This window comes from Vanessa tameamea, chromosome 4 (assembly GCF_037043105.1).
Source record: "Vanessa tameamea isolate UH-Manoa-2023 chromosome 4, ilVanTame1 primary haplotype, whole genome shotgun sequence".
In the NCBI taxonomy this organism is placed as follows: Eukaryota; Metazoa; Arthropoda; class Insecta; order Lepidoptera; family Nymphalidae; genus Vanessa; species Vanessa tameamea.
The window spans coordinates 8,455,053-8,467,503 of NC_087312.1; the positions used below are offsets into that span (position 1 = coordinate 8,455,053).

A 12,451-nucleotide genomic window follows, 5' to 3' on the forward strand; every position below is an offset into this window, starting at 1 on the left:
TGACAAATGACAATGTCATTCTCATATGTGACTGCCAATGTCGTAGTCACTAAGTTATTGAAAAATATAAAAAAAAACTGAACAAGAAAAAAGAACTTAAAGATGTTTCGGGTTATTAAAAATATTTCGCCAATTGTTTCTAAAAATTTATTACAAAGATGTCCCCAAAAAGTAAATGCAGTTCTGATGGTTATACAAGACAAACGTTTCTTATCAGATTCCGGTAAACATAAATTATATACATATAAATACTACTTACGTTTTTTTTAATGAGTAATTAAGAATAAAATAATAAATCTAATCTTTGTTTTTATTTAGCAAATGAAAGATTTGCTCTTAAACACGAGGAGATTGGACGTCCGCTCTATTTCGACGCACAAGCAACAACCCCTGTTGTAAGTAAAATTTAAATGACCACCGAGTTCTTTTCAGAGCCTATTGATTTTGAGATTGATTTGTTTTTGAATTTTAGGACCCCAGGGTACTGGATGCAATGCTACCATTCTTGGTAAATTATCATGGCAATCCACATTCTCGTACACACGCTTATGGATGGGAAAGTGAAGCAGGAGTAGAAAATGCAAGAGAGCAAGTAGCTAATCTCATCGGCGCTGATCCAAAAGAAATCGTGTTCACTTCTGGAGCAACTGAATCTAATAACATATCTGTTAAGGGAGTAGCTCACTTTTATGCTCCAAGAAAAAAACATATTGTAACGACACAAATTGTAAGTTTAATCCTAATAATTAGCATTTAAATTACACTATTTTTTTTGTGATATGAATTTAAAATTGTGTATATATTTTGTAAATTACAACTATAATTTATCATTTCATACATTTTACAAGTATTGTGCAATATTTAAAAAAAAATTACAATTGAAAACTTTGTGTATTACAAACTATGTATTGTTATAAATGATAATCATTTAAGGAACATAAATGCGTACTGGACTCTTGTCGAGCATTAGAAGGAGAAGGGTTCAAAATAACATATTTGCCAGTGGGTCCTAATGGTATTATTAATTTAAGTGATCTTGAAGAGGCACTGACACCTGAAACAAGCTTAGTTTCAATAATGACTGTAAATAATGAAATTGGTAAGTACATGATAACTTGAACTAAAAATTATTCTATTTAAAAAGATTCTTATTTAATATTGTTCCTTTTTCCCTTAGGAGTGATGCAACCCATTGCTGACATAGGTGCAATATGTAAGAAGAAAAAGATTTTTTTCCATACTGATGCAGCTCAAGCAATTGGCAAAGTACCTATAGATGTAAATAGTATGAATATTGATCTCATGTCAATATCTGGCCATAAAATATATGGGCCTAAAGGTGTTGGAGCCTTGTATATAAGGCGTCGGCCAAGAGTACGCGTTGAACCAATTCAAAGTGGTGGAGGGCAGGAGAGAGGAATGAGAAGTGGAACAGTCCCTACACCTTTAGTTGTGGGATTAGGTACTACATTTTATGATGTTTTTTTTTGTTTATCATAACCGTCGGTTGACTATGACCTCATTATTTGTATGTTTGTTATGATGGTGAGGTAGAATAGCATCTCATCAGGAATTCTCCGTGTTTCAAATATTTTATAATCTTAAGCTGTTCTAATTTTTTAATGAATACTGATAAATAATATTACTGCTTCAATTTAAGGTGCAGCATGTGATTTGGCAAACCGTGAAATGGCCTATGATCATGCTTGGATGCAGAAGTTGGCTGATAGATTTTTAGACAAAATCTATTCGAAATTGACACATGTGATAAGAAATGGAGATCCTAAGTATACATATCCAGGATGTCTTAATTTATCATTTGCATATGTTGAAGGTAAAGTTAAAATGGTTATATAGAAAATAATACTATTTTGTGTTAAGTATTACAATAATTTATACTTTATTATTCATCTCTTGCTCACTGATTGAGCAAAATATTATGGGGGTAAGATGTATGTGACAGAAAAAATTCTGTTGTTTCTCATTTGTTACCACCTATCCTGCTGGAGTGGACCGGGAGAATAAGCTCTTAAAAGAATTAAGAGTAGGCCTTTGCCCGGTATTGAGACATTACAATTGCCATAGTGATTGGTAAACTGGTATAGAAGATGAAATGCAGTAGTATTAAAATACATATAGGTTTTTACCAACTTCCATGGTGACCAATCAAATGTTGTTGAAGATTATTAATCTGAAACAAATATACAAATTTCCATTTTTTTTCAACATTGAAATAATATTGAAATTTTACTTCAGGTGAGTCCTTACTAATGGCATTAAAAGATGTGGCTTTATCAAGTGGATCAGCATGCACTTCAGCATCTCTGGAACCCTCATATGTGTTAAGAGCTATTGGAACAGATGAAGATTTGGCACATAGTTCTATAAGGTATTGTTATATAGCAACTACTGTTTCTTGTTGGTTATTCTTAGTAGAATTTTCATTCTGACTTATTAACCTTTAACACAATCCAAACATGTTGATAAGGGCCTACTTGAACAAAAATATTCTGATTTAATATAGCTTTTATAGTATTTGTTATTTTACGAAAAAAATAGAAGAGCAGATGTTTGAATACATGTTCAATAGAAAGTAGTCATGTAATCAGGTAAACTATATGTACTTTATGCCACCAAATACTTACCAATAACCACCCAGTCAAATAAAGACACATTACAAATAACAAAATAACGCATACATAGTTATATTATGTGTTACATAAATTTTACAGATTTGGACTAGGAAGATTTACTACATTAGAAGAGGTAGATTATACAGCTGAAAAGACAATTCGACATGTAGAACGACTAAGAGAGATGAGCCCACTTTGGGAGATGGTTCAAGATGGAGTTGACATAAAAACAATTCAATGGTCCCAGCACTAGCTTCGACATCATATCACATGAGGCACTTCATTATTTAAAAACTATGCATGAAATTCAAAATTTTTAGGTGAAGGACAAAGATCTGGCTAAAACTTTTAGATTCATTATATAACATAACTGCGTTAATTATATGATGACATCAGTAATAATAGTTTATAGTGACATATAAATGTGATAATAATGCACTAAGTATTGCAACACAAACTATATTCTTATGTTTGTTGTTTTGTTATTTTTCAATCATTTAATTTTTCTTTGACAGTTTATTCATATAAGTTTTAGATCCTGCAAAAACAAATGCAAAAGTTGTAATATTTTGAACTTATATTGTCTGTTTATAAGCTTGGTTACCTATTCTACTCATATAATAAGAAAAAAAAATTGATCATAATTGACTATATAGACATATTTTGGTTTTTTTAATTTTATGTTTAAAATATTAAATAAAAAAAGTCTGTTCAGTTGATTGTTGAAAAAAATGTATCACAAATTTTCAGAATATATATAGAGTATTAATAAAAATATACTTTACTCATTGCTAGTTAATAATTTGTATATTTTTTGTCATACACTGAATTGTATAAATTATTCAACACAATTTTTAACAATTACACTGTAATTCGGCTGCTATTCATGAAAATATGGCACCAGTTTTTAATTCAAAATTCTCAAACACTCAATAAAAAATAAAAATGTAATGTAGATAATTTAGAAATATTTATGAATAAACGGAGAAATCTCTGAAATTATATTGTTAGAAAAAGTTTTTTATTTGAAACCAAAATACCAAACATAACATGAACACAATAACTTTTTCTTTATTTCAAGTTATGAAATATTTATTTGAAGAGATTATTATTACAACTACATTTAATTTATTTGATATTACATTTATAAAACATTAAAGCTATTATTCAACTCATACAATGGCTTATTAAAAATTATCGAATAACAAGTTATTTTTTTAATATCAGCATATTATATGAAATAAATGAGATTACAATTATTGCAAACAAATTTTAAAATCCACCATGAAAACATTAATGAGGTTTTTACATTTATCCATTTTATATAACAAATTCTACAAATAATTAATAATATTAGAAGAGATTATTAAAATAATAACATAAGTTACTGGATTCAGGTATGTACATAAATAAAAAAGATCTTACAATTGAATACAAAGAATATAAGCAAAATAATGTAATACTTCATACTATAGTAATATTTCAACAATTATCTTTTAATACAGAATAATAGTAAGTTTATGGGTAAGCATGTTTGTGCTATTGCATTATTTTTATAACATTTGAGTCTGGTAAGTTTACCATTAAGATAAAAATAATTAATTACAAAATATTTAAATTTCTGTCAAATCTCAGGAAAGCAAAACTTGCAATTTAATAATACTTGCTTGAGTCTGGATCTTTAATAACCATTTGATGACAAAAGTTAATGCAAATACTGATATAAATGTAAATAATTTAACAAATACAAAATGCAAAGATAATCTTAAAAAAATATCATGTATCTTATAAGGTAATCTGGAATTATTTTTACAGAATCATATAAACTTATCTTTTTTATCATAAATAAATTAAAATTCAAGTAATAAAATACCCATATATGAGATGAGACAACAATATCACCAATGGTACATTAACCTTTTTTAATATTATTAGTTCACTGGCATACCTGCTATACGATTATCAACTGACATAGAAGTAACTTTGTTCATGGACTAGGCATATCTGCACATGCTACTTATACTATATTGTGTGATTATTACAGTTGGGTCATGCTACAAATATTTTCATTTTGCAATAGCAATGCTACACACACAAAAGAATAAAACATGCAGCTAGAAGAAATTTCTGAACTGACTGTGCAAAATTTAATCTTCTCAAATTTTAGGTGGGTTTGATTTGTTTAGAAGATGTTATTAATCTTTTCTTTTGATTTTGGTGCTACAGGGAATAGGTATTAAGAGCCTATTTAAATTAGTTTGTGATTTTTGTTGTCATCATTGATGTTGAGTTGTCATCCAATGCCTCTGTGGGCCATAAACTCCCACATGTGACAGAAACAAGGGTGAATAAGAAGGATAGGATGCATGTCTCTAAAAGTTACTTCAATGAAACATTGTACCAGGTATCACATAAAATCATCACAGTTCCTGTCCTATACAGAACTATATTATATCAAGGTTTAGTGTCAATAGATAGTAAATGTCACACTTAAAATGAACTGGCCATGAATAAAAATCTTCAAAACATAATAGTTGTACTGAAGTAGCTGGAATTTCTATCACTGATTAGACTGAAAATATATGTATTAGTAGCAATGATCCTAGTCTACAAATATATAATGCAAAAGTAGCTAGTACTTGTAAGATTTCAAAACAACCAAAGCAACCTTTGATGTCAGTTTAACTAATTAACAGGCTTTTAAATTGTAATTGAAAACCTACATTGTAGAGTAATCTACTTATTTTTAATTATAATAAATACTACACATTGACACTATATAATATTTAAGTTTATAATACAAGTTACGTACTAATACTTTACGTTATACAAAATTTGCTGATCATAAGAAATAATAAGCATACACCTACTTTATAAAAATGATAAATACATACAAACTAGTGACAATATTTTAAATGGAGTATATTAGTATGACTAATATAGCCAAGCTTTATATTAAATCATAGTAAATAAGTTGCTCCTTAACAACTACAGGACGGTTCATCTGGGGGTTCTGGGTGTGTTATCTTGAAGCTATTGTGATCTAACCTTTGAAGTTCAATTTTTGACCGGTTACATTCAACTAATTGTTGAGCTATATCTAAAAACATCTCTTCTAAGCCTTGTCCACTTTTGCATGATGTTTTGTAAGTGCTGCTTATTAAATTGTGGCACTGTTCACTAAAATATAAAAATGATTTTAAATTATATGTATCTAAAAATTACATACAAAAATAATTATTTCTTCTTTATTTTGATATCTGTATGATGTTGTACTAACAGCAAACAAATAGTCCAAATTTTACATTATTATTCTTTCTATTTCATTATCTAATATTATTTTACTATCTAACATAATAATCCAACAAAAATATCATAATCTTCTATATTGGTATATTAATTTGCATTTAATGTTGTTATCATTATTATATAAAATGATCCATAATAAAGAAAAGATTTCTTACCAGAAATTTTCTATATCAGCATCGGTTACTTGTGGGCATGATCCTTCTAAATCAGATTTATTACCACACAGAAATATCTTAGCATTTTCAGCATATGTTACAATATCCAAGAGATGCTGACTTAAGATATGAAATGATGAAGCATTATCTAATGAAAATACTAAAACTGCTGCCTCGGCATATTTATAATAACTTGATGTGACTGAAGCTATTCTTTCCATACCACCAGTATCCCAAAGCTGTAACTGAAATGTTTCATGTTGTTAAAAATCAATGTAATTAAATAAATTAAATATATTTAATTAAATAAGCAAATAACCTTGACATCTTTGTCACCCACTCGGTACATCTTCTCAAAGTGATCTAGGCCTAAAGTAGATTTTTTATCAGCATTAGGTAAAAATGTATTATTTATGAACCTTCGAAATATTGAACTTTTTCCGACTCCATATTCACCACATAATATAACTTTAAGCACAGGAGTTTTAACAACAGCCATTGTTAATTAATATTCGTTGTAATGAAGTCTTCAGAAATTATGGTTTGTTCAATAAATAACAAATACACCCATTTACTTAACACAAAAGCCTAGAACATTCTTCAAGTCATAGTAAAAATAATAATTAGATTGGTTATTGAAATGTTTAGTTTAAGAGACAGTCAAATTTCATAAGAATTGAAAATTTTGGAAATCGGTAATGTCAAATGGTTAACAGGATGGCAATAACAAGAATTTAAGATTTGCCATTTGGGACTATAGAGTATAGATTACCCAATATGACAACTTAGTCACTGTATAGCCAGAAGTAAAATAAAGTAGTCTTTTAAGGCTACATTACATATATACATATTGAATTATACTGAGCTACAATACGGACACTACTAACGTCGGCCCATAAAACCACGATCAGACGATTTAAAAAATGTAGCCCCAGTGAGAGTTAAATGTTGCTTTAAGTTCTATAAGAGTGCAATTATATGCTTTTAAGTAAATATCTTAAAATTAAAAATACAGTTATGACATGGAATAGAATGTAAGTTACTAAGATAATAATTGTATTTAAAAAATGATTATTGTTATTGATTTATGCCTGTTCATTAAATATATAATATTAAAATAAAATAACGTCATAATTATTTTAAATAAATAAGATTATATACATACATCATAATGCTAATGACAAATATAAAGAAAAAATAAAATAAATAGATATACAGTCTGTGCTAAGTCACACTGGCAAGTGGAAACTGGAATTGCTTACTGCTCAATATTGCTTTTTAGCTTTGCTTAGTGCTTACTGTCAGCTTTCAGTATATATGTATTATCTATGCCTATGGTTGTCAGCGTTCGGATGGTGTATATACTGTATGATGTTTATTTATTACGATTCTCAAAATTGTGTCTCACAAAGTTATATTAATAAAATCACCTTTTTAAGTAAATATAATTATGGATTTACAAACATCTCACTTAGCCGCAGCTTTAATGTCGGGAAACAATGTGTTTAATATACCACAACAAGAACCTGCCGGTGGAACAGCAGAAACTGGTAACGGTGAAAGTAAAAAAGAAAAGACCAATGAAACTCAAAAAGAAACCGCTTTTGAAGAAAAGGAGGAATTAGAAGAAGAAGAGTTCTCAGATGAGGTATGTAATAAATATTTTACGTACTTTTTACATAGAATTATGTATGATATTATTAAAGGTTTTTATTTTCTAAGTATAATTGCTATACTTAACAATATTTTTTACTAATGTCTATAAAATTACTTGTTTAAAGAAAATAATAAAGTTACCAGTAAATATTTATAACTATTCTTTCAATTTTATTGTAATAATATTAATAATTGGTTTATACATGTCAATGAAACAGGTAAAAAATACACTGATATGTAGTGTATTAATTTTTGTTTTCAGGAATCTGAGACACAGCCGGGTAACAAATCTATACCTGGTAGAGGTGTTACTCTACAAATGCTGTTAGAAGATAAAATGTTAGAGCCAGGCACTGCTGCAATGACTATAGAATATCTGGTAATATTTTATTTTTTATTTCTAACAAATCGGTAAGAGTGTCTAGATTTATAACTGCAAGTTAACCCATCCTTTCTTAAACATTTTAGGGGCAAAAATTTGTTGGTGATTTACAACCTGATGGGAAAATCAAGTCACATGAAACAGAAACAATTTTTTGTTCTCCCTCTGCCTGGGCTATACATTGCAAAAGGATTATTAACCCTGACAAAAGATCTGGCTGTGGTTGGGCATCAGTAAAATATAAGGGCAAAAAACTTGATACAATTAAAGCAACATATCTTCGGAAAAAACAATTACAAAGGGAGAACATGCACACTGATGGTAATTCATACATAAAAGTAAAAATATTTTTTTGTAAAATTTTTACTTCAGTTTTTCCTATTATAAAACATGTTACATTTAGGAAGGTAAAAGTAAAGTATACCATATCCAAACTAAGACCTCACTTAGTAGAATGGTGGACCTTATTCACCTAAACTGTTTCAATGCAAACACCAATTTAGTGGTGAATAATCTGTGGCTGATTTTCATCCAACTTAAACCCATATCCCCACATTGTTTTCAGAATGCACTGTAAACTAATTGGAATTTTCGAAATTATTATTTTACTCAGTTTCATTCAGAGACTGTAAAGTTTTCCAGAGCACTAAATATTTCTAATTTCGGCAGAGTTTCCGTACATATTCTATCATAGTATCTATTCAACGATAATAGGATTTAAACATAAACCATTTTACAAATTTTCACTAATATGTAATATTCCTAACATTTTCATTATAAATAATTTCAGAAGAGACAGAAATGGAAGTAGAAAGTCCTCCTGAGCCCCCACCACAGAGAGTTGTGATGAAACATAACACAGTGCCTAATAGAATGATGCAACAGTATGTATTTCATTCATATTGATTTTTTTATAAATATCATTATAATTGGTTATTAAATTAGATGTTAAAATTATTTCGAGTTATCCCAGGCTTAGAAATTGTCTTAAGAACCAACTAGACTAATTTTACACATCAATATCTTATGCAATTATTATATCACCAAACTGTACAATGGCAAGAACTATATAAAACACCAATCTACCAATAGAAGCAATAACAACCAGGCAGGTGGCCCACTACAAAAGTAGGCCCAATTCTTTTTTCTTGCAAAGTTTTAAAATAACATAATTTGATGATTTTAAATAAGTAACTTGTTTTATTTTATTCCAGTGATGCAAATATGTTAATTGAGGCAGTTTCATTTTCATCAGCTGGGAAAGTTCAACCATTTCTAGTTTCAGTCAGTTCTAATGCTCTTCTTCTCCTTGATATTCACTGTCATTTGAAAAAGGAAGAAGTTTATGGATATCTTGCAGGAACTTGGGACTTGAACAATCATAGTAAGTTTAAATAATATTTTTTTTCAATATTTATAGATGAAAATTGTGAGGTGAGACAAATTTTGGGTTTATGTAAATTGTAAAATTAACTTAAAAATGTATTCAGTTCATTCATAAATTGAAAAATGGATTAAATATTGAGAATTTGAAGTAAATATACTAATATAGCATAACTATTCGACATATATTCATTCAGCTACACAATTTCACATAAAAAATTTGGTTTTACTCAATGGCATGTTATAATTCTATTGCATTATTTTAGAATCTGTTGTTAGAGTTTTCTTTTAAACTTAGAAATTATATAGATGTTAACTATGTTTATACCTACCCCAATCTAAGAACTTAGAATGTTACCCACATCAGATATTAATTTTAAGTGCTTAGTGATAAGTTGATGGTGTAACTTGTTCAATAAATAAATAAGAAAGAATAAAGATAAAAAGAACCCCAGATTTACGTACTCCATGCGATTTGTTAATAGCTCTATTGTACACTAATATCAATTCTCGATAAATATATCTTTATTTATAATTCTTAACTACTTGTATCCAATTTAATTCCGATAACAGCTTCGTCGACGTTCAAAACGCCATTTTTTCGTTAATCCGTAGTATCCATTACATAGATACTATCGTAGACTATTCAAACTTTCAACCTGATTTTGCGTCAAATCGATGTCGGATGTTGTTAATTTGGCTTTTGTCCTCTTGTGGTTAGAATAGACAGTAGAATATACTGTAGTAAAATATGTTTACAACTTACCGTTAAGTTATGTACCTGAATTAAATGGTATTTACTTTTATTTACAGATCTGATGATAACACACACATTCCCATGTTTGATTAGTAAAAATGACACAAGGCCTAGAGTTTTAGTTGAATTAGAAATTCAAATGGAAATCGAAAAACTGGGTCTGACTCTTTTGGGATGGTATCACTCCCACCCTACCAACCCTGCCATGCCCAGCTTGAGAGACTGCGATAGTCAGCTAGAATATCAAATTAAAATGAGGGGACCATCAGAAATATCTTACATTCCGTGCATTGGGGTTATCTGCTGTGAGTTCTTTGTAATCTAGTCACATGATCCTTACTCTTTTTTTATTTTTATTTTATTTAAATTATTTAATTTTTGCATTTTAGCACCCTACAATCCAGAAAGTCCAGTTCTAGAATCTTCCTTAACATTCTTCTGGGTGATGCCGCCACCAGAACAGAGGCCTACGGAATACCCACGTCCATTATTATTGCAATATAATATGGTTCATGATAGTCATTTATCCACGCATGCTATGGAGCAAATTAAGAAAAGTATCAAGTACTACATTACATTCACAGATGATGCGTTTGTTAATTTTAAAGAAAACTATAAACCAGATATAACGTTTTTAGATAAATTAAAGTGTACCCTAACACCTAAATTTCCAAGAGAACAAAGCGATGGTCTGCTATGGCATTTCATAAGAGATGAATTAGGTTGTTCGTCGGAAAATGATGACAAAATGGATTTGGACGCCTTGTTAGCTGTGCCTCAAGTTATTCCAGCTTGTAAACCTAGTCAGACTTCATCATCTAACTTCCCATCAGTTAGTACTTTGCAGCAAATGGTCAGTAGACCACCTGGTGTACCACCAATTAATGTGTCATCGGCGATAGGGCCTGTTTCCCCGCATAAATTTGATACACCACCATTGAACATACCAGTTTTATCTTCTTCTGCGAAGCCGTCTAAATCAACTACGCCGTCTCTTCCGCCAACTTATCCAACAGGTTTAGACATGTTGACGAGCATGGCTTTAGGATTGGGATCTCCTAATATGTCCCTTCCTCTAGGCACCACAGGATTAGAAAGTTTAGCAGCTGCAAATAGTATGCTCACCGGTTTCAATCCTGGTATGTCCTCTAATTTAGCGGCTTTATCATCTTCTAAGCTTCCCGATCTTCCCTCATACGCAGCATCATTACAGAACCTGTCCAGTAATATTGTAAACTTTGAAAAAACCTCGACTAGTACATCAACAAGTTGTACCACATCTGCAGCTCCTATTCCTGCAAATATCGCTTCGAACTTAATGATGAGCTCCGCAGATATAGCGAATGCTTTGTTATCGGCAAGTAAATATTCTAGTGCTGGGATATTGGGAATACCGGACCCTATGTCAAAATCAACACTTGCCGCTAATAACATGTTTTTGTCCCCGTCTTTGCTCAAGATGCAAGAGTCACTGCTTAAACCTTTGTCAAGTAGTAGTCCAATACCTTCGAAAGCGAGTCACGATCAGAATATGATGATGAAAAGTCCGCATGATTTAATCAAAAGTGGTAGCAAGGATTATTTACCTCCAGACTTTGGAAGTATAGGCAAAGGCAAGGAGAGCTCCTTAGACTCTATGAAACATACGGACTTAAGCACACCTAAAGGCGAATCATCTAAATCCATTTTGTCAGAATCTCAGCCGACAGACTATTCCCAGCTGGGTGCTTCGCCGCGAATCGGTGGCGACCCCTTTTTGAATCAAATGTTAGAATTGACTAAGAAAACGACGCTTCCGGATTACGTAACAGATTATAGTCAAAGCCGTAAAATTACAGATGAAGAAATACAAAAGATACAATCAAATCCGCTATCTTACTCTAGCGCTGCTAGTATTGCAGACACCATCGCGCAAGTAGCTATGGGCAACTTCAGTAAAATGGATGATGTGGTCGACTATAGCAAAAGTCAAGATTTTTCTAGTAATAAAAGCTTAAATAGTGAAAATGAGAACTAATTACTAAATAATGACATTGTATCAATGTTTATAAACCTTTCTTTGATGGTTATGTGTGCATAGCTGTTAAGGTATTTTTACTTAAAGACACATTTACAGAAACAAATACATAACTATGAAATCTTTCAAAACAAATCAGGAATATTTTTTTTATAATAC

At 30.3% G+C, this 12,451-nt stretch overlaps 3 protein-coding genes across 3 annotated transcripts; 2 read left to right on the forward strand and 1 right to left on the reverse strand.

Annotated features, from left to right (window-relative positions):
• LOC113394503 (cysteine desulfurase, mitochondrial) lies at positions 1–3,098 on the forward strand. Its single transcript, XM_026631835.2, has 8 exons — positions 1–223; positions 319–395; positions 473–727; positions 934–1,099; positions 1,178–1,462; positions 1,661–1,834; positions 2,257–2,389; positions 2,733–3,098. The coding sequence occupies exons 1-8, from the start codon at positions 103–105 to the stop codon at positions 2,884–2,886; spliced, it is 1,365 nt and encodes a 454-aa protein (XP_026487620.1). The 5' UTR covers positions 1–102; the 3' UTR covers positions 2,887–3,098.
• Positions 3,099–5,166: 2,068 nt separating this feature from the next.
• LOC113394505 (ras-related protein Rab-14) lies at positions 5,167–6,860 on the reverse strand. The gene is made up of 3 exons (XM_026631837.2): positions 6,417–6,860; positions 6,098–6,342; positions 5,167–5,813 (listed from the first exon to the last, which is right to left on the reverse strand). The coding sequence occupies exons 1-3, from the start codon at positions 6,594–6,596 to the stop codon at positions 5,615–5,617; spliced, it is 624 nt and encodes a 207-aa protein (XP_026487622.1). The 5' UTR covers positions 6,597–6,860; the 3' UTR covers positions 5,167–5,614.
• Positions 6,861–7,514: 654 nt separating this feature from the next.
• LOC113394501 (MPN domain-containing protein CG4751) lies at positions 7,515–12,403 on the forward strand. Its single transcript, XM_026631832.2, has 7 exons — positions 7,515–7,745; positions 8,016–8,132; positions 8,222–8,456; positions 8,926–9,019; positions 9,350–9,519; positions 10,332–10,580; positions 10,665–12,403. Exons 1-7 carry the CDS (start codon positions 7,548–7,550, stop codon positions 12,290–12,292), a joined length of 2,691 nt encoding a protein of 896 aa, XP_026487617.2. The 5' UTR covers positions 7,515–7,547; the 3' UTR covers positions 12,293–12,403.
• Positions 12,404–12,451: the final 48 nt, after the last annotated feature.